This window comes from Daldinia decipiens, assembly GCF_022478715.1.
Source record: "Daldinia decipiens strain CBS 113046 unplaced genomic scaffold F4813scaffold_42, whole genome shotgun sequence".
NCBI classification, from domain to species: Eukaryota; Fungi; Ascomycota; class Sordariomycetes; order Xylariales; family Hypoxylaceae; genus Daldinia; species Daldinia decipiens.
The window spans coordinates 302955-322555 of record NW_026054585.1 but is presented as its reverse complement, the minus strand read 5'-3'; the positions used below and the strand labels follow the sequence as shown (position 1 = coordinate 322555).

The following is a 19601-nucleotide window of genomic DNA, read 5'->3' as shown; positions in this document are numbered from 1 at the left end:
GTTTTTTTTTTTTTTTTCCTTTAGCTTATTTAAATTTTTTTCATAAAACAAAAAAAAACCCAAAATATCCAAACGCACATCAAAATTATAATTTAAATAAATACGGGCCTCCAATACCCCCCCCCCCCCCCCCCCCCCCCCCCAAGGCATGAATATTAAAGTGCAGCCCGCTTCTGAAGATCACCCCCTCTCCAAGAACTAAGAGCCAAAATCTTAACATCATATTCAATATGACCATGACAACTACCACAGGAGAGCATATTCGAGGGAATGAGTTTGCTCCAGCCCTTGAGAACGTCCAGCACCCTCGCGCGACCGCACAAGATTTACCCAGGGACACCTACTGCGAACGCGACTCAGATAATGAATCTGACACCTCTGACAATGAGGATGGCTCTGTTGAGCCGGCAACTTCCACACCGGGTAGTAATGGCGGTAAAAGATCAAAAAGCTGGAAGAAGTGGGCCTACAAAAATTTGATGAAAACAGTCTCTGCTGCCAAAGGAGCAGCATCAAAGCCCGTCGTTAGTTTCGTCAAGGAGTAGTACGTCTATGCTATGGAGCTCATGTTAAAGAGGTTATGATCCTAATCTTGTTGCAGTCTAAAAGGAACCAAGCTGATTTTCGTGGTCGGCCAAACGGGAACGGGGAAGTCAACCATCCTACGTGAGCTGACTGGATTGGATTTGAAGATAGGGTATACTTGGAAATCAGGTAACTATATACTAGAAGTTCCCGCGTATCAATCTACAAATACTAATGTAGTACTACAGGTACCCGAAAGTACGAAATATGTCCGGCTATCATTGACGGGGAACAATACATCTTCGTGGATACGGCCGGGTTTGGTGCCTCAGATATGGACGATACAGCCAGTTACGAAGATATCATGAGCTGTTTACAGGCTCTTGGTCCCTTTGTCACAGTTGCCGGGCTTATCTTCCTCTACGGCAAGATAGAAAACCGACTGAGAACCGAGGACCTGAAGACCATCCAATGGGTCCAATGTTTTTGTGGCCCGGAATTCTTCCAAAATATTATAATCATGACCAACAAGTGGGATTCATGGAGTCCAGATGATTTTGAAGAGGCTTGGGAGAGGGTCCCAGAACTTCTCCATCACGAGGAGTTAAACCAGATCCTAGATCCACCGGGTCGCTACTCTGGAGGCACAGTGTATCATCACGGCTTTCCAGAAGGCAAAGGATCTGTCGATAGCTACGGACTCGTCCTAAACAGAAGGCGTCATTCCCAAAAAAGGGGTAAGGAACTTAGACGGTTGGTCCGGCAACACTACGCAAAGACGAAAGAGATAAAGCTGCAGGTTGTTCAAGAGCTCGAAAGTGGCATCCCAATGGCAGAAACGGAGGCAGCTAAAGTGCTGAGGGTGGACCCGGTGAAGACTAGAATCAGAATTGAAGGAGATCGCGCCGTCGTCCCAGTCAAATTCGGCCCCCCCTTAACTCCAAGTCTTACTACAAAAGACTTACCAACATCACCTACTGGACAGTTGCAGGTACAACCCCCACCATCAGTCGAGTCTACTCCAAGCATCCCCAATTCCCAGCATTTCACCCCAAAGCATCCTATCTCAGAATCCCCACCCATCGAGGAGGCAACGGGCACAGGGCCAGAACCACCCAAGACATGGTGGGGGAAAGTCCTCGAATGGTTTAATATCGGCTGGCATATCGCTAAATTTTTCAAGGGATTTTAGAAATAATAGGGTACTATTCCCCTCGCTTGATAATGTGTGAATGAAGCATCAGTTTTGGTCATTGAATATATTACTTGGGCAAGGAACTATGTTAACAACACTGCGTACCTGAATATTAAATTGTTGATGCTTGCTTGGTGGATTTCCATATTAGGTTTCACTTTTAACCAAGACCGTCTTTACTTCATCTATTCTACTATGATTTTGAATACAGTGAATGATACCAAATCTAGAAAACCATTGTATGTCTGTAAACACAACAAAGGTAACCTCGGTAATTTCACATAGTTATACAACTTCGTTGAAGACAATTGAGATAGTATTTGAGTATTCGCTCCTTAATCAATGACCTTTATGAAGATGCTTTAATACGTAACCCAGTACTCTGTAGTGGGTAGCACAACTCTTATAAGTGGATATATAGTCGTAGGAACTTTAGCGATGAAAATTATTTAAATCATAGGTTATTAGATAAGGAAAGAAGGATTAAAATAGAAGAACTAACAAAAGTGAAAAGGGGCTCAAAACCTAGGATTTCACGGTGAACTGTTAGATATTCGACCTGAATAAGTTGGCCTTCTTGCCGCCCTGCCGCAGGTTCGAACCCCAGTCCGTTAAAAAACGCCGAAAGGTTATTTTTACTCTCATCACATCTCTAACTATCAAGGACATGGCCATTTTGACCAGGCATTAGAAATCAGGAGTGATAAGAGGAGCTTTTAACATGATATATAAGCAACTTTCTTTCGCATTCCTTACAACAGCTACCTAGCAATGCCTAATAATTGCTAAGGTGTAAAAGTTCTAGATTTTTCTACTGTGTGTTTATTCGTACATTGTATGTAACTATTACGCCTTTAAATATTATTAAGCATGGCTACGATTGTAGTTTTGTATTATAAATTATGCTAATATGTTAACCGATATATGTATTTCTTTTCTGCAGCCCCTGTTTACTTTCGTAGTTATAAGAAGAACTACTTTAAATACTTTATAGTGATTTGCTTTCTAGCTAAGAGTTTCACAAGGACGATGTATAATTAAAAGCCTTACGTCAACGTCATTTATGATCATCCCTAAATAATAACTCAATATTACCTTTCTATTATTATATGACATATCGTTATAGCAACGTTTGTACAATAATTCTTATTAGAGATGTCCTAAAAGCTATTATTTAAGTGCTAAAGTAGTTTGTTGTATACGATAGCCTGGTAAACACCCTCTTAGTACTTCCCAAAGTTACCCTACCACAACAGTCCGCTTTTCAGCTTCCCCCGCCCACAATGGTGTCCTAGGAAGCTCTATTATTTCATCTGATACATCATCAGATTCTATGAAATATACGGAATCCCCATAGTCATAAAATGTGTTGGAAAATCGGCGCAACCGCCACGCTAAATAACCAATCCTTTCATAGCACGTGCCGCTACGTCTTAATAGCAAGAAATCTGCACGACTTGACGGGTCAATATCCTTCTCTAGATCTGTTCCGATAAAGAATCCGAGCACGTGGCACGCCGTAAAATTGCTTTCATCAATATTGGTTTTAACTAGGATGCGAAGGCCGGGGCGCATCTTTAGAGACGCATATATTCCGCTGGAAGGTGCTGTATCCTGTACTGGTATGACTTGGTGACCACAGATCATCTTTCGAGCTGAGTTCTGTACTGACTTTGTCTGCTGGATGTTTTTAAGTGGCAGATCAACTACATAGCCTGTCAGGTGCAAATATCGAGGTGCATTTTCCCCAAGTCCCCTTAGTTCACTAGCAATGCTAGCCATGCGTTTTCCGCCGAAAAGTAAGTTTTCTCCATCTCCTAACGATGCTTTGAAATGTATGCAGTATCTGGTGGGAATCTGGTGCACTTGAATGGGGCCATTCCAGCCGAGGAATGACCAGCTGGGGAAGCCAGGGCGTCTTTCAGTTGGATGTTCATGGTACCAGTGTATCATAGGTAGGTTGTAATGTATGGGAATTCCCCAAATTAATGTAAACGCTTTGATTTCTAGGAGCTTTATAACGCCCTTTATTGCATGTAGTGCATCTGAAGGGTAACCTAGTTGTCTTCGGCTGTATTCGATTATCATTTGGTGGACTCTGTACATGTTATATTTATATATTATTTTGTCATCTTCGGAGTAAGATAGCGTAAATGATTTAAGACGATCATCCACACCTCTTGCCATTATGGACATTGAGTCTTGAGCATGCTCAGCTAAGCAAATTGTATCGCAGAGGTACGAGGCTTCATAATCGGTGAAGACAAGTTTTCTTGGTGATAAGAACCCTTCCTGATAAGTCCAACCACGGCTTGCCCAGACGGACTCCTTTATTTGATGGCTGAGATAAGGAAATCCATCTGGATGTTGTTTTCGGGGCCTGCTTATTCCGGGAAGACCGTAGGTAGGGTCCGTTCCTGCAGCAGCAATGATTGTGATTTCTGCATTGGCATAGATATTGCCCATCTGAGAGATCTGATGATGTTTGTCTGCTTCGTCGTTCGAGTTGATACACTGTCATATTGGGGCTTATAAGTGAAACTGAGTCGTTATATATAAAGTACGAGGATGTGGCTTACATGGCGGTCAACCCAAAGGTATCGAAGTTTCATCAATAAGGTGACTTCGATGGCATCGACAACCACCTGTGAAAACTTGTTTGGGGTGGGAACATGGGTTGGGTTATCGCCCCAAACATATGAAAGGGCTGCATACTTGCATACCGCAGGTGCGAAAATAACTATTTGTTGTTCGCAATCAATTACTCGGAGGCGAGACATTGGGGGAAATGCTGGTCGAGTACAGACATCGGCATGCCACTGATGGCAATACAACAAACATTCCCGTAGCCATCCAAATAAATTAAAATAAGGTTCTATACCCCAGGGACCATGTTTGCCTCGAGACACTTTGAGTATGCCTTCAGGGCTACTGCTAAGGAATGCTTCATCGCGACATGTTGCATATAATGACGAGTGCTTGATGTCAGCAAGAAGGTAGCAGATACGACAGCTTGGGGGTTTGAGCTGCTCGTGGGGTTTGGGTAACGGCAGGATTCGTCTTTCTACCTTGTACCTGTTTACCCTGTATTTGTGTACCCTGTGCCTGTTTGGGATTGCTTCACCCCGTAGTAGAGTCTGACAGCGATGGCAGACGGGACGACCAGGAAAGGGTAGGCGGTCGGGCACCTTATCCATTTTCTGCTTTATCTCCTTTAAATTCTCGTCGTGAAACCCAGGCTGTCTTGCGACCGTCTTGTCAGACTGTTCCATCGTATTTGGTAGTACTCGTGAAGTTCGCTCCGAAATATTCGGTAGAGTGGTTTTCGTGACTCTCGACTGGCGGGGAACAAAATTTTGTTGAGGTTGGATATTGTTTGAATGATTATTTTTTGTCAACGCAGCCTGCCTAAAACCTTTCTGTTGCGTCGTATTGCACATAGTTCACTAAGTTCCCTATTGGACCACGTTGAAGGGCTGAGCAACGAGGCATTGTATCGTAGGTATCCACCTGGGCGAATGAGTTAAAATCTGTTTCTGATGGAGATAAGAGGGACGTTCCCGGGAAGGCAAATAAGAAGATATACTGAAATAATATAAACCGGCATGAACATCGATAGGGTGGACCTGGGAAGACAAGCGCACTCGTCTTTCCCACAACACCCTATATAGAACTGAGGAGTACCTAGGTACTATGCATTAATAAAGGCGTATTCTTTATTATCTCTGTCCACCTACGTAGATAAAGTCACATGGTATCGTGTCGTCCGCCTGCCCACTCATCTCTACAACGGCCATATTCCTACAACTTCTCCTTCTTTTTTTTCCTTTTCCATTTCCTGCGAGGCAGACTCGGGGCCGTATAAGCCGCATTCTGATTATCCGCCTGCTCGGCAAACTAATCTGTTAGATATATGCGTAGGCAAGTAGCAGCCACGACAACATGCTGACAGCTGCCTTCCTCCTGTTCTGCCCTGATTACTCCTCCATCTTCCAATCACCTTGTTTATCCAGCATGCACGCCTTGTGTCGTCCTGAGCCGTGGGCGTTCTACCGCTTTTTAGCGCTTGGACGAGGCTTGCACTCGTCTCCCTGGATGGGGTGTAGCATGACCTTGTTGGGGTAGTTCTGATTGTTACCCATGTAGCCTTTACTCCAATCGTATCCGACCGCGTATGCAAAGATGGTGCCTCCCGAGTTGAACGTCGTCGCCGTGATGCTGCCCCCTACCGAAGGGTATCCCTTCAGCCGGTGTTTCGCATCCTTGTCCCAGAAGTGGAACGTGCCGTCGCTACCGGCCGTACTGAACGTCCCGTGCTGTGGATGGAATGAGATGTCGTTGACAGAGTACACCTGCGTCGTGTTACCCTGAGGCGGGTCACGGTGACATTTGAATGAGAAATTGGAGCTATCGTATGTTAGTAACCTACTAAAATAGAGAGGATATCTTTTTTTTTTTTTTTTTTTTTTTTTCTAAACTAGTGACGTACCCTGAGTCCTTGTCTTCCACATACTGGATGGCGCAACGACCCTCGATACTGCCGATAGCAAAACCGCTAGCGTCTGTAAAACAGCTGACTACACGAGTCTGCCACTTAAGGGGGCTCTGAAGTGTCTTATAAAATTTCAGGGGGTCCTGGAGATTGACGACGTTGATATAGCGGTCCGCAGTGCCGATTACCAGTAGCGTATTACGCACATCCATGGAATATACGCGTTCTTGGCAAGTGACGGATCCGACGGGCGTACTTTGCCGTAGGTCCCAGTATTTGACGGTCTTGTCCCACGAGCCCGTCACTAGCATTGGTCCATTCGAGTTGGGTAGCTCGAAGAAGCGTGCGCATCGGACGGTCTGCTCGTGCGCGGCTACCTGCGCCGTCTGGAGGGTCTGTAGGTCGCAGACTTTGGCCTGCTTGTCGGCACCGGAAGACACAATCTTGTTGCCATCCTAAGACATGCATTAATACACGATATTCGATAAGTATAATAGCAACAGTAATGTAAATCGACTTACTTTAGAAAAGTCTACGCTGAGAACAGGGGCCTCGTGGTCATACATATGCTTCCCTTCACTAGTACCGTTGGCAGCAATCTGATATATACGGACCTTCTTGTCCCAGCTTGAGACGGCTAAGATGTCTGAGGTAGGCGAAAAGGCGAGGTCCGAGATTGTGTCATCGGGGGGATTCGCCAGGGCAACATCGTTCTTTAAGTCGCCAATAGTGTTGCCAGGAGTTGATGAAGCAGCGCTGCTCCCGAAGAGTCCCGACATCTCGAATTACGATGCTGGCCGTTACAGCCGTATAGATATGTAATTCTGGTGATTCCTTAAGAATAGCGGTTGGTAAATATGGCGACGGCGGCTAGAATATAGAAGATACAGCACGAGGCTACCCTTCAGAATAAACAATGATAGCTTCGAAAGCTGAAGGCAAACCGCTGGGAAAACCGTATGGGTACTGAGTAGCTTGTATAGAAATACGCATAAATGTATGGTGTTTTGATGCGCCGTTATTGTTATGCAGAATGTAGAATGCAGAATGCGGAATGCGGAATGGAAGACGAAGCGTTTTTGACATTAACGTGAAGTTAAACGCGTGCTGGAAGTACCTAACCTAACTAAAAGCTTAATCTTGCAGGCGCCTACTTAAGCCTACCTACATGTAGGTACCTAGGTAGGTAGGTAACCAACCAACCTAAAAGCTACAGGTCATTAGCCATTCCCTAAAGCTGACTAGTCACATATTTGTCAGAGCTTTGACGGGTTCTACATATGTACCTTAGGTACCTAGGTATGATTGGACAGTAATCTTGCTAGATTGACCCCACCATTTCAATTGCTTAGTCATATTCAACAGATGCAAACCTTTTAAAACTTTATTTTCCGGTCCAGCTTTTTCATAAAAATTTCTTCCTTCTTCTACAACCCCCTCGCCCAACAAATCGCTATCGAAGCTACATACAGAGACTTTTGATCCACGATTGATCGTCTCCTCTTCTAGAATGCTTTGGGAGAAAGTCCCCGGACATCCTTCTTTCTGAAGGAAAGCGGAAACGCGCCGCCATAGAAGCACAGCGGCTTATGTCTTCCTATCTGTCCCTTGTTCTGCTATAATTCGCCCCGCCTGTCGCTACATCACTTGTTTTCTCAGTGTGCTGGCCCGTTCTTTCTGGCCTTGAGACCTCATGGACGAAGATATGAGTCCGCGCTCTTAGTTGGGTGGTTCGGTGTTCAAGTGCCTGGGAGCTTGTTGATGACAGTTGGTCGTGGACTAAGCGGGCCGGGGGCGCGAAGGATAGGTGCAGATCCCCTGTTGTCGAGATCGATAGTTATGCGATTGCCCTGCTTCTTCCCTGAGGATGTGGCTCGGTTACTCGATGGGGCTTATTCTTGGTGCGAGGGGGTTCCCTTCATGATGGACTGCTAGACAACCCAAACTCTGGGCTTCGTGGGAAGCCTTTCCTCCGTCTATGTTGCTCTGGATCGAAGGTCGTGTAGGATCTTGGTAACTCAAATGCTAGCCGAATGCGAAGTTCATGTGATGATAACCAGTATTAGAGTCAAGCACTGAGGCTAGCCAATGGTTAGTTCGTTGAAGACAAAAAATGCGTTATGGTATCTGATGGACATGTTCTCACTTTTTTCTATAAAGGTCAGTTCTATATATGTAGTCTAGGTTACATCATAGTCTCGGTCGTTATGATAGACAGCAATGCCTAATTATATTTATATACTCGCCATGGTTAGACATTGTAGTATACTAGTGATCATTATATGCATAATATCCCATTTAAAGACTTGAACGCCATTATGCCCTGTAACCCATGCTACTTGGTATCCTCAACCGGAAGTGATCCTAAAAACACCAGGACAGCAACCAAGCCAATAAACACAAACCCACTATTACGTATATATCCTCATCATACCAAGCCGCCAAGAACCACCTTGCCCACACTAGCAATCTCCTGTTTCAAGCCCGTCCGGCTAGATTCTTCAAATTCTTTAACCACACCCTGGATGATAATCTTGCGCACCTTGGCATCAGCTTTGGTAAACAGCTCTGCAATGATAGGAGTACAGTCTTTCGCTGTAGGAAGAAGGGCCATAAGCCTCGAGTAGCAATCGATTAATACGTCGCATAGTGTAGCAAACGTCTCAAAAAAGTCGGGATCGAAAGGAAGGTTCGGCGTTAAGAGGTGAGTGTACTCCTCTCCAGGCACAAGGTCGTTGCCCTCACCACCAAGCCCGAAGTTGATAACGCTCGTAGGCATTGAGTTCACGGCCGAACCGCTAGCTAGGCTATTGTTGCTAGTCTCGGTATATAAATCATTAGCACCTGACTGCCTCCGGCCTCTTCCACCAGGTCCTCGGCGGAACATATTTGGTATGCGGGCGCGGGAAAGCGAACTCGTGTTCACGCCATTCTCGGTATGGATTTGCTGGTAGGATTCAAACTCGGCGAGTAGGGTGTTGAGAGAGCGAAGAAACTCGAGCGACGTGCTTGAGTTAAGGTCCATGACGGCTGGTAGTGAAAGGCCGAGCAGAAGATAGTTGGTAGCACGATAGGCCAGCTTACGGCTGTCAAAATAAGGCATACGTGCCAGGTCGGGCTTGTCAAAAAGCAACGTGTTGAACCAGTAGACGCGACCCTCATGACTAGCACAGATTATCAGCTTTCTGATCAAAGAGACATGATGGAATAAAAGGAGGAAGGGCCTCTTCTAGGAACATACGCTTTGCGTAGATAGTCTAAAGTTGATATCCTTTTATTAGCGACTTCGTGGATATGCTGGTGAAGCGAGGGCATCTCGGTTTGAATTAAGGGAGGAGAAGTTGTAGTCGAAGCAGGATAATAGCCATTGATAGGCGTTGGTGCCGTGCGGGCTATCATCTTGGAAAAAGAATCGGTCGATGCCGGCGAGGATACTATATCGGGTTCCTTTGCCAACCTGGCGGCGGCGGCAAGCGCAAAGTCAGGGGGGATAGCGGGTGGTATAGCAGCGTCGGTTCTAATCTGGCCTCCTGTTCCTGTTCCTGCATTGGACGAACTTCCCCGTCTTTTTCCCTTGGAGGGGGAAGAAAATGATGGTTTGCGCCCAAAAGAAGGTTTGCGATCGCGGTCTTTAGTTAAGAGGTTAGACTCCCTCTCTTTGTCCTTATCTTTGTCGCCCGAACTGGTACCGGGACGCGATCTACTAGAGCTACGACCACCTTGGCTCGATAGCGACTGTATGTTGGGGATCGAATTGGTGCTGCTGTTCCCCCAGATATTGGTAGAAAAGAAAGGAGTCGCATTCTGCGTCGGTGTTGAAGCAGCAGATCTCTGCATGGTTGACCGAGCATAAGCGTGAGCGTGGGCGTAGGCGTGTGGCTCCCACCCTTCGAAGGTTGCGCCGTGGTAAGTCTAAGATTAGCGCGTTGCGCGACAAGGCCCCCGACAGACGGCTTCGATTCATGTAAGCCGCTTCCCCCTATCTGGACTGGAAAATTCGTTTGGTTTAATTGGATGTGGAGAGGGCAAATACATATGAAGGCAATTTAAACAAATTACTAAGAGATAGTAATGCGTCCTAATTAAACGAATTATGGATTCGATATGATGTACATTAGGTCAATGACGTTTAATGGGGATATATATAAAGATTTAGGTATTAGATCGGAAGATGGAACGAATGTGAAGATGGAGGAACGGTGTGTACAATACATATGTGCGCAGGATCGCGAGAAACTCATATGTACAAGACAGAATTAGGCACTTACATGTATGTATGTATTATGTACCTAATGTACCTAATGTACTTAATGTACCTTTGGTATATGCATGCAGGTGAGGTAGTTCCCGCCTATGAGTTCCCGCCTATGTAGGCTGACTGCGCTTGCTTTCCATTTAGCCTTTGGAACGGGAAGGTAAGATCATGGTATGGTACCTATCGATAGCTGCATTGGCGGCAAGAGGAACCAACAGGTTGGGGTCGGGAGGTTATCACATGCATGCATTTGCTGTTTTGTAATGCAGGTTTAGGGGGTCCACTGGTCCACAGCTTTATTAATTGGACAGTACGATCATAACGGAGCTGTACCCTGATGTTTCATGCGGAGCGAAGCGATGTAAGGCTCAGGATGTTTGTGTTAGAACGAAATATACCTTAGGTAGGCAACAGCGATCATGAAATTGGATACAGTAAGCAAGAAGAAGGCGATAATTATCTCGGTTATCACAAGCTTATAAAACTATATATGATGAATGAAGCCGAGATCCTATTGTTTAAGATGGATTCTAAGATATTTCAATTGTTTCAATGTATGAGTGTTTCACATGAGGAAATACTAGGTTATTCGGTTAATTCTCCGAGTTGCTGTGGAGCTATGGATCGTTTTAAGACTTGTTTCCATTTTAGCCATGTGGTTGGAATGTCATACCATTATTACCTATGTACATATGTACATGTAGGTACAGATTCCATTTGCATGAGCCCATAGTAGACGGCTTGTATTAAATAATCACTCCGGTAAATGTATTAAAAAAGTGAAGACTTACACATTAAATTAGAGTACATAAATTAGAACTTTCGTATAATTGTGGGTACGTGATATTTGTAATTCGTAAAAGGATAAAATACTGTTTAAAGTTAAATTAGTATATATGTATACGGTTACAACGATATAACAGTAGAACAAGCAAACTTAAAGGGTTATCCGTATTCCAAGTACAACCCCGCCAAATTTAGGCACCTAGGTACCTAATACGCGCTACGCGTCGATAAGACAACCCGTTATCAAATATCCTAAAGCTCCAAGGGAGCATTTGTTAAGACATTTGTTAAGAGACCATTAATTTCGTAGCATAAGTCTACAAACTTACCTAGGAATAAAATATATGTCGCGATAATGCCCAGGTAGGCGAGCTCAAAATATCCCCGGCAATACCTATACCAATCTAACACTATTTTTAAGAGAAATTATTACGATTCAGGCGGGCCAGTGCGGCAACAGCAGTGAGTGATTGATGTCCATTCAGAATCCCGACAAGAGCTCAAGAGCTCTTGCAGCTAGGACATACACGCTGACACGCCCAAGTCGGTAGCCAGTTTTGGCAGCAGCTATGCCAGGAACACGGTATCAATCAAGACGGTAACCTCGAAGACTTCGCCACAGAGGGTGGTGATCGCAAGGACGTCTTCTACTACCAGAGTGACGATACGAGATATATTCCTCGAGCAATCCTAATAGATCTCGAACCCCGCGTCATCAATGGTATACAAACTGGCCCCTACAAGAACATCTACAACCCGGAGAACTTCTACGTCGGTAAAAGTGGCATCGGCGCAGGGAACAACTGGGGTGATGGATACCAGACCGGCGAGGCCGTCCACGAGGAGATCATGGAGATGATAGAGCGCGAAGCAGACGGCAGTGATTCTCTTGAGGGTTTCATGCTGCTTCATTCCATTGCTGGAGGTACAGGTTCCGGTTTAGGCTCTTTTCTCCTAGAACGGATGAACGACAGGTTCCCCAAAAAGATCATCCAGACGTACTCGGTGTTCCCTGATACCACAAATTCGGGAGATGTCGTCGTTCACCCATACAACAGTCTTCTCTCTATGAGGCGACTGACACAAAATGCCGACTCGGTCGTAGTTTTAGACAATGGAGCTTTGTCTCATATCGCGGCAGACAGGTTGCACGTTCAAGAACCGTCATTCCAGCAAACCAACCAGCTAGTCTCAACAGTCATGTCGGCCAGTACAACAACGTTGAGATACCCCGGTTACATGCATAACGATCTCGTTAGCATTCTAGCATCGCTAATTCCCACACCTCGCTGCCATTTCTTGATGACGGCATATACCCCCTTCACCGGAGATCAAGTTGAACAAGCTAAAACGGTCCGTAAAACCACCGTACTTGATGTTATGAGACGACTATTACAACCTAAGAATCGTATGGTCTCAACTATACCAGGGAAGAAGAGTTGCTACATTTCTATTCTCAATGTCATCCAAGGCGAGGTCGACCCGACAGACGTCCACAAGAGTCTACTACGAATTCGCGAACGAAGATTGGCGACGTTTATACCGTGGGGCCCAGCAAGTATACAGGTGGCTCTGACAAAGCGCAGTCCATATATCCCGATGAGCCACCGTGTTAGTGGTCTGATGCTGGCTAACCACACCAGCATCGCAACCGTAAGTCTCTTTAAATGCGCATTTCAGCGACAGCCTATCAACTAACAATCTCGTAGTTGTTTAAACGAATTGTTCGCCAATACGATGGTATGCGGAAACGCAACGCTTTCATAGATAGTTACAAGAAGACAGCACCCTTCTCAGAGAACTTCCACGAATTCGATGAGGCCAGAGAAGTAGTGACGGATCTAATTGCTGAGTACGAGGCAGCTGAAGATGCGAATTATCTAAACCCCGACGAAGGGGAGAAGGCAACGTCTGCAGAGACGGACAAAAGAGTGGCGTAGTGGAGATGTTCCTTCGTAGGAAGAAGCAGAGATTATGAGATTATGTCGCATTGAAAAGCATGGCCAGTGGTTTTGTCGCAAGATTGGTAAGGGATATTAATGTGGTGTTTAGGCGTTCCAGGTATGACGTTTTGAATGCTGATATGATGGTAAACCATTACCCAACCAACACTGCAGTGTGCCCTCTTGATAATTTAGAAGTGCTGAGAATAAGCTGTGACTGAAAATTGAACTTGCAGATTTGCAGATTTGCAGATTCCGCTTCAATTTCAGCCTCTTGTCTCTTGTTTGCTTAGTCGATTACGTCGTCGTCTGCGGGCCATCCCGTTCCTAGACCCAAGAATGTCCAGAATCGAGAGATTCACACGTGCGTGTTATACTGTGATAGCTTAAGATTGACTATCGTGACGTCAACTCTTCAACATATTAGAGCCCCTCGAATGACGTCAAGATGGCTTTTGTGCCACCGGACCAAAAGCTCCTAGACGATATCATATATACAACCGACGTACATATTAAAGCATCGAGGTCCAACAGTCTATTCTGTTCCATCCTCTTTCGTTATTAGAATCACATAAGAAACACCAACTAAACTTAACGATACTTCCCATCACAAGATCTACAACATACGATAGATTCGTACCTTGTCTACGACACATACTATCAAACAGTAGGTTCCCTAATCAAGCTATAATAAATGTAGCTTTACGGCATGAAAACAACTCAAAACTAACATAGCCACAACAGAAATGACTCAGTCAAAGGCAGACAAAGTCGAGGAGGTCCGATCCAACCTCCCTCTACCTGACCAACCCCCCGTCGCCTCGGACTGGAACTCGGCCGACGCCCGCAACGTCAACGTCGGCTCCGGCGGCGTCCAGAGCGATATCTCTACCGGCGCCGGCTCCACGTCGGGACTGCGTGAGCCCGCAAGCAAGAAGGACGTCGACTTGAGCGGCGTGGGCCGCCAGGGCAAGGATAACCTAGAGAACCCGCCCAAGGATGCCAGGTCTAAATAGGGGGGGTCGTGTGTTGAGTTGAGGGGATGAATGGGTTATGATGAGATGTTTTATTGGGACTTGTTTGTATTATATCAGGAGGAATAATCTCCGGAGGGAGTGTGTTATTTACGGATGGATGGCATAGATACGCTTATATGCGTTGCATTATGTTGCATAATAATTTGACATCGGTCAGCTACTTACATGTAGATAGTCATTAATTAACTACTATGAAGAATAATCTACCTAGGTACCTATGTAAGGCCTTTTCTCTTCACTGTGACTTGCACTCTCAAGTCCATATTGCCCCAAATAGTTCAACAAATAGTTCAACAATTCAAAAATGTTTGAAAGTCCTCGTATCATTCAATAGTTTAACTGAATCAAAGTTACTTAACCAACTTACTAACCTGACAACTTCCTTATAATTCCGAGCTTATCTTTGCTCTAGAATCTCGTTACATCGGTGGGTTGCAAATTATGCAAGAGTTTCAATTTTTGCGAGTCGCTTCAAACTGATTGGGCGACAGGCTCTCCAGCTGTATGTACCTAGGTTAGGCATGTATCATTGCGGCTTTCAGCTGCTACTACTCTTCTCCCACACTCTCTGCCTCTTCAAAGCACCAATACTTTTCCTATCGACATATAGATTTGGTAAGAGAAATAATGTTTAGTTACCCAACCTCCCACTAGGGCAAGGAAAGGATAATGGCGGAATCATCGACAGGAGCATATATCGGTTTTCCACCTTTCAATTCCGGCGGGGATATCTTATTTGATGAATCTCTATCTTCCTGCATAGAGAATATCCCGCCGTCAGCAAGCGCTCCTTCAGAAGAACAATCGCAAACGGGATCAGCTCGGTGTGAATCCAGAAATGGATTGACTGAAGAACAAAAGCAAGAGCTTCGTAGGTGTCTACGCCTTCCGCAATTATGAAATTACTGATAGTGATGATCTAACATTTACGAAAGTGAAAGAAATTAATGAATTAGAGACACCAGAAGAGATAAAATCGGTGATCCAGAAATGCCGCTCATTAGGTTTAGACCTCGACATAAACCGACTTGTTCGATTTGCTATCCGCCGAGATTACCTGCTAATTGTCAAATATCTGGTCGAAGAAGAAAACGCGGACCTGACGCGTCGGGATATCTTTGATAGATATGCCATCTTCTATCTGCGGAACCCGAGCCCCGAGTTGTTGGAGTATCTATCAAAACACGACTGCTTTACCGTAGAGCACTTGAACTACCTGGATAAGAAAAAATGGTCTCCCTTACACTATGCAGTAAAAAACTCCAATTTTCATCATATCAAGCACTTACTCATAATGGGTGCCAACGCCGAAATGGAAAATTTCGACCATAAGATGCCGATAGAACTGATTGATACGAACGGGTATAGATGGAGAAGGAATATGCTACTTTTCGCATTTTGGAAGCTACGCCAATTATATCCTCATTTGACAAATGTGCCCTTTCACGACTCCCATGGTAACATTGTTACGAAGCAGTTAGATATACACCCAGATTTCAGATTGTTCGAAGGCGGCGGCGTAAACTGGTGTCATATTCCGTGGACAAACGTAAGTAGGTCTGCGGCAGCGCGCGATGTAACGTTAGGTATTCTAATAATTGATAGGGTATCATAGTCTTTGTACGTTTTAATGACGATTCCGGATAATTAGCAGCTAATATATTTCAGGCTGCTCTTAGGGAACTCGGACGATATAATCATTCTTTTTTTGCAGATGATATATATGGCTCGTGGTTCCAAGGTGCTACCCCCGTCCTAAGTAATCCGAAGCTTTACTGCCGTAAGCCATCATACGAGTCAAAATACTCTGACCCTAAACCGTATATATCTATGGTGGTATGTACTTGGACACGTATTCAAAATATACAATTCTAACAAATACAGTTCCCCTTTCTCGTACTTCAGACCAAAGAGAATCATATGCAGTCGAGGGAGGATATTCTTAAGTTTAGGTTAAATATACCTAATGACTTCGCCCAGAGTGTAGTACAGGTGGAGCAAACACTGGATGAGACTTATTACTCGACCCTCTCTACTGAAGCACTTGCACATCGAAATAATGACCAGGTGGTTTCCAGAGAGTGCGTAGAAACACTCAGTGGCAAACAGCTTAAATACAATGAGAGACCTATTTTAATTGTGTCCCAGCTGTGGCTGTGGAAAGATGGAAACTGCATTTTAACTGCCTACACAGAAGAAGGACCACGTCTCCAGCCAATTCCTGAAACTACGTTTCCCGGGGGGTTTGAGAACACAGCCGAAGTACTTAAACTTGATCAAATGGTTTTGGAAGACGAAAACTCTGACTATATTTCTGCATTACACGCTGCGCGTATTATAACCAATCGCCTTTCAAAATTCGGCGAATCACAGGCCGGTGGGGAGTTGCCATCGCCCCTTGATATCTTCGAGATTGGCGTAGTCCGAATTCTATCGGATGTTGAAGCGTATACAGATCCAAACAAGCAATTGCTACCTGAAGATATTGAGAAAGAGCGTAATTTTATGCATAGAATCGCCGACGTCAAAGAGGAACTAGCAATGGTACAGGAAATCCTGGATCAACAAAAGGAAATTCTCCGGAGTTTAATTCAGGATATCGAGAATCATGAATTTCGTAATATGTCAGAGAAGTGTGTTGGTGTTGAAAAAAACTATAACGAGGGAAGATGGGAGAAATTGAAACTATCGGCAAAAGACGTCGATGGGTTTCAAAAGCGGGTTTCCAAAATTGGTAGAGACGCAGAGAGAATCGAGAATCTAATTCAGAATCAGCTGAATATGAAGCGGACGTACGCGAGTATAAGGGATGCTCGCACCGGGTTGATTCTCAGCGCAGCTGTTATTGGATTTACGGTTATCACAATTATATTCGCGCCATTAGCCTTTATAACAAGTTTATTCGCTCTGCCCCTAGAGGGTTTCCTCAAAAACCAATACCAACTCGACGGAGGAAACGGAATAGACCCGACCGCCGCGTACACCACGAAGTACGTTGCGATTTGGTTTGGTAAGCATCGAGCCTTGGCTTTCCTCCTCTAAGTTTCTTAATAAGCTAACAAGTTGAAGTTGTGGCTGAGGCCATATCGTTGCTTGTCACTATCTTCCTAGTAGCGTTGTGCCTCTGGTATTTTGGCGTTCACAAGAATTTATCCATGGTACGAGAAAACCATTCCAGCAAAAATATGGTGGTAGATGATCGCAGGCGCTCTAAGACTAAGTCGAGTAGAGTGGATAAAACGACCAGGTCAGTCGGAGAGAAGAAGTCGGGATCGGATCAGGAGAAGACAGGTATGAGAAGAAAGACCACGAAGCTTTGGAGTCGTTCAAAACAGGGTGAATCAGGTCTGGTATAAAGGGGTTTCTTACGATATCCTACGCCATAATTCGGCCTCCGTTGGCTGGGATTAAGTTGAATTGACCAAGGTTCAATCGTATTAGCAATGGGCTGGAGTAGGGTGATTGATCTAGCACTTATATGATTTATGTAAAATAGTTTCCTATTTTTCGTTCCGCTTCACCCTTGGTGTGCTTTTGGCTCGCCATTCAATACAGCATCACAGTTACACATATTAATTGTATCACACTCATCATCACCCATTCTCTGTGTTATCAGCTTACTTATCGAGGAATTCTACGAAGGTTAGAGTATATGAAAGGCGGTCAATATCCTATCCCCTAAAGCTCACTGCTCCAATTTAGTAGCTACGGAACTTCTTGGTCTAGAACTTGCAATTCTGGTAGGGAATACATATAGAGAGCTATATGAAACCACATTGAACTACTCTATCAATAGGTCTGATACACATATAATTCCTTTTATGAACTGCAAAGCTTAGCGTATGTGAGGATGAGCTTGATATTCTCGCATGACCATATGTTTTTGGTCGTCAACCTCGAAAGTGTATACCCAGGTAGGCACTTATACTTCTAGAGTTGGACTCTACGGGTTTAGTATACCATTGACAACATCGACAAGGACAAATAGCCAAGTAAAGTTTAGTAGCTATAGATCTACGGTTTCCGTTTAAATGGCAGCATTACCACTTTCAAACACATACATATCTACCCAGCTAATCTAGTTCATACTCTAGGTGCATATATATATTTCTTAGTACTAGTTATCTATTAACTATATGAATCTTTCGTATTGGACTTAGCATTAGGCATCATCTTAAATATTTACATGATTGGTAACTACCTACCTAAGCACGAAGGAAATATCAAGTATTAGATCTTTAACAGTAAGTTGTACGGGATATAATTGCAACCCGGTTGGTACTGTTACTATTATCATATTTCTGGCAGGTTGCCTTTCCAGTTTTAGAAGATGATTGCTGGAGGTGCATGAAAGAATGCTCTAGAAACACAGCGCCGACATACTACCTACCTAGGTATGTATCAACACATCGGTAGGCTACATGCCTAAAATACGCAGGCTATTCTAGATAACATCAAATCTTATCGTGCATGATAATAAGCGGCATTGTAATTACCTAGGTATGTAAGTATATTTGGTTTTGCTACCTAGGTACATAGCATTAAACCTCCTTTCTTTCCCATCTTCGCTTCTCGGTTCCCCTTTGCCACCACATAATACCGCATGAACGCGCAAATCGAACCATGTAATTTCCTCTGCATGTGCAGACATCTCTTAGACTTCTGCTACTAAGGAGTATCCTAAGTAACTTGATCTCGAGTGCATGACAAGGAGGTAAGAGGTATGCACTCAGGCACATTTCCCGATTTGTTTGTTATTTGGCATCAACCTCATAACCTCATAACCTCATAAGAACCAGATCCGCTGCCACTTCTGGTATCCGCAGTGATATACGTGAATTTTACGTGAACCAATTTTCACCTTGGACCCGGTTTGCTTTAGGTGGTGATAGGTGATAGGGAAGTGGCTTCCTTTCAGGTTGCGCTTGACTAAAAGACTAACCTACAGCTCTTCCTTCCTTCTTACCTCTTTTCTTCACACATGCCAGGCAGGTAGGTAGGTACATGTATTTAATCCTTACCACTTTCCCACTTGGTCTACATATTTCCCTTTTCCATTCCTCACTACCTACCAAGCACCCAAGCACCCAAGCACCTAAACACCCTACGAGGAGCAGCCTACCTTAGGTACCCAGCCTAACATATCCCCAGGTACTAGATCCGGGCCTCAACCCTTACTCGAGTTTCTCCGGAACTGGGTTTCAACACAACACTCCTGCCTCAAGCCTTATTGACCAACGCCATTCACCGTCAAAGCTCCATTTTTGGTTCTGAGTTGAGGCAGGTCTCGATCTCTTACCTTCTTACCCACATTCGCACAACGCTGTAATTAAGGACTAAGGTCGCCGGGTAACTGTTTATGCCGTGT

The 19601-nt window shown here is 44.6% G+C and overlaps 7 protein-coding genes across 7 annotated transcripts; 4 read left to right on the top strand and 3 right to left on the bottom strand.

Moving 5' to 3' along the window:
• Positions 1 to 139: 139 nt before the first annotated feature.
• Positions 140 to 1904, top strand: F4813DRAFT_373224 (P-loop containing nucleoside triphosphate hydrolase protein). Its single transcript, XM_049244795.1, has 3 exons — positions 140 to 544; positions 602 to 714; positions 774 to 1904. Exons 1-3 carry the CDS (start codon positions 231 to 233, stop codon positions 1715 to 1717), a joined length of 1371 nt encoding a protein of 456 aa, XP_049095890.1. The 5' UTR covers positions 140 to 230; the 3' UTR covers positions 1718 to 1904.
• Positions 1905 to 2839: 935 nt separating this feature from the next.
• Positions 2840 to 4978, bottom strand: F4813DRAFT_243077 (heterokaryon incompatibility protein-domain-containing protein). The gene is made up of 3 exons (XM_049240056.1): positions 4528 to 4978; positions 4300 to 4460; positions 2840 to 4234 (listed from the first exon to the last, which is right to left on the bottom strand). The coding sequence occupies exons 1-3, from the start codon at positions 4571 to 4573 to the stop codon at positions 2960 to 2962; spliced, it is 1482 nt and encodes a 493-aa protein (XP_049095889.1). The 5' UTR covers positions 4574 to 4978; the 3' UTR covers positions 2840 to 2959.
• Positions 4979 to 5418: 440 nt separating this feature from the next.
• F4813DRAFT_373222 (Poly(A)+ RNA export protein) lies at positions 5419 to 7317 on the bottom strand. Its single transcript, XM_049244794.1, has 3 exons — positions 6734 to 7317; positions 6210 to 6667; positions 5419 to 6127 (listed from the first exon to the last, which is right to left on the bottom strand). Exons 1-3 carry the CDS (start codon positions 6989 to 6991, stop codon positions 5770 to 5772), a joined length of 1074 nt encoding a protein of 357 aa, XP_049095888.1. The 5' UTR covers positions 6992 to 7317; the 3' UTR covers positions 5419 to 5769.
• Positions 7318 to 8393: 1076 nt separating this feature from the next.
• On the bottom strand, positions 8394 to 10237 carry F4813DRAFT_243053 (uncharacterized protein). The gene is made up of 2 exons (XM_049240055.1): positions 9454 to 10237; positions 8394 to 9376 (listed from the first exon to the last, which is right to left on the bottom strand). Exons 1-2 carry the CDS (start codon positions 10047 to 10049, stop codon positions 8641 to 8643), a joined length of 1332 nt encoding a protein of 443 aa, XP_049095887.1. The 5' UTR covers positions 10050 to 10237; the 3' UTR covers positions 8394 to 8640.
• A 1127-nt stretch (positions 10238 to 11364) lies between these two features.
• On the top strand, positions 11365 to 13593 carry F4813DRAFT_373219 (tubulin-domain-containing protein). The gene is made up of 4 exons (XM_049244793.1): positions 11365 to 11616; positions 11675 to 11715; positions 11798 to 12906; positions 12963 to 13593. Exons 1-4 carry the CDS (start codon positions 11609 to 11611, stop codon positions 13191 to 13193), a joined length of 1389 nt encoding a protein of 462 aa, XP_049095886.1. The 5' UTR covers positions 11365 to 11608; the 3' UTR covers positions 13194 to 13593.
• A 51-nt stretch (positions 13594 to 13644) lies between these two features.
• On the top strand, positions 13645 to 14212 carry F4813DRAFT_393299 (uncharacterized protein; the record flags this gene model as incomplete). The annotated part of the gene is made up of 2 exons (XM_049247398.1): positions 13645 to 13729; positions 13941 to 14212. 2 exons carry the CDS (start codon positions 13645 to 13647, stop codon positions 14210 to 14212), a joined length of 357 nt encoding a protein of 118 aa, XP_049095885.1.
• A 591-nt stretch (positions 14213 to 14803) lies between these two features.
• On the top strand, positions 14804 to 17830 carry F4813DRAFT_373216 (uncharacterized protein). The gene is made up of 6 exons (XM_049244792.1): positions 14804 to 15104; positions 15169 to 15782; positions 15839 to 15853; positions 15902 to 16069; positions 16118 to 17243; positions 17303 to 17830. The coding sequence occupies exons 1-6, from the start codon at positions 14903 to 14905 to the stop codon at positions 17587 to 17589; spliced, it is 2412 nt and encodes an 803-aa protein (XP_049095884.1). The 5' UTR covers positions 14804 to 14902; the 3' UTR covers positions 17590 to 17830.
• The last annotated feature ends 1771 nt before the right edge of the window (positions 17831 to 19601 follow it).

Coding starts and splice junctions, on each gene's coding strand:
- F4813DRAFT_373219 (XM_049244793.1), top strand. Junction 11,716..11,797: donor GGGCCAGTGCGGCAACAGCA/GTGAGTGATTGA, acceptor GACACGCCCAAG/TCGGTAGCCAGTTTTGGCAG. Junction 12,907..12,962: donor ACCACACCAGCATCGCAACC/GTAAGTCTCTTT, acceptor ACAATCTCGTAG/TTGTTTAAACGAATTGTTCG.
- F4813DRAFT_243053 (XM_049240055.1), bottom strand. CDS start 10,049: ATGCAGAGATCTGCTGCTTCAACACCGACGCAGAATGCGACTCCTTTC. Junction 9,377..9,453: donor TTAGACTATCTACGCAAAGC/GTATGTTCCTAG, acceptor AATCTGTGCTAG/TCATGAGGGTCGCGTCTACT.
- F4813DRAFT_373224 (XM_049244795.1), top strand. CDS start 231: ATGACCATGACAACTACCACAGGAGAGCATATTCGAGGGAATGAGTTT. Junction 545..601: donor GTTAGTTTCGTCAAGGAGTA/GTACGTCTATGC, acceptor ATCTTGTTGCAG/TCTAAAAGGAACCAAGCTGA. Junction 715..773: donor AGGGTATACTTGGAAATCAG/GTAACTATATAC, acceptor GTAGTACTACAG/GTACCCGAAAGTACGAAATA.
- F4813DRAFT_373222 (XM_049244794.1), bottom strand. CDS start 6,991: ATGTCGGGACTCTTCGGGAGCAGCGCTGCTTCATCAACTCCTGGCAAC. Junction 6,668..6,733: donor TCAGCGTAGACTTTTCTAAA/GTAAGTCGATTT, acceptor TGCATGTCTTAG/GATGGCAACAAGATTGTGTC. Junction 6,128..6,209: donor GTGGAAGACAAGGACTCAGG/GTACGTCACTAG, acceptor AACATACGATAG/CTCCAATTTCTCATTCAAAT.
- F4813DRAFT_243077 (XM_049240056.1), bottom strand. CDS start 4,573: ATGGCTACGGGAATGTTTGTTGTATTGCCATCAGTGGCATGCCGAT. Junction 4,461..4,527: donor GCCATCAGTGGCATGCCGAT/GTCTGTACTCGA, acceptor AACAACAAATAG/TTATTTTCGCACCTGCGGTA. Junction 4,235..4,299: donor ACCTTTGGGTTGACCGCCAT/GTAAGCCACATC, acceptor CCAATATGACAG/TGTATCAACTCGAACGACGA.
- F4813DRAFT_373216 (XM_049244792.1), top strand. CDS start 14,903: ATGGCGGAATCATCGACAGGAGCATATATCGGTTTTCCACCTTTCAAT. Junction 16,070..16,117: donor AACCGTATATATCTATGGTG/GTATGTACTTGG, acceptor TAACAAATACAG/TTCCCCTTTCTCGTACTTCA. Junction 17,244..17,302: donor GTACGTTGCGATTTGGTTTG/GTAAGCATCGAG, acceptor AACAAGTTGAAG/TTGTGGCTGAGGCCATATCG.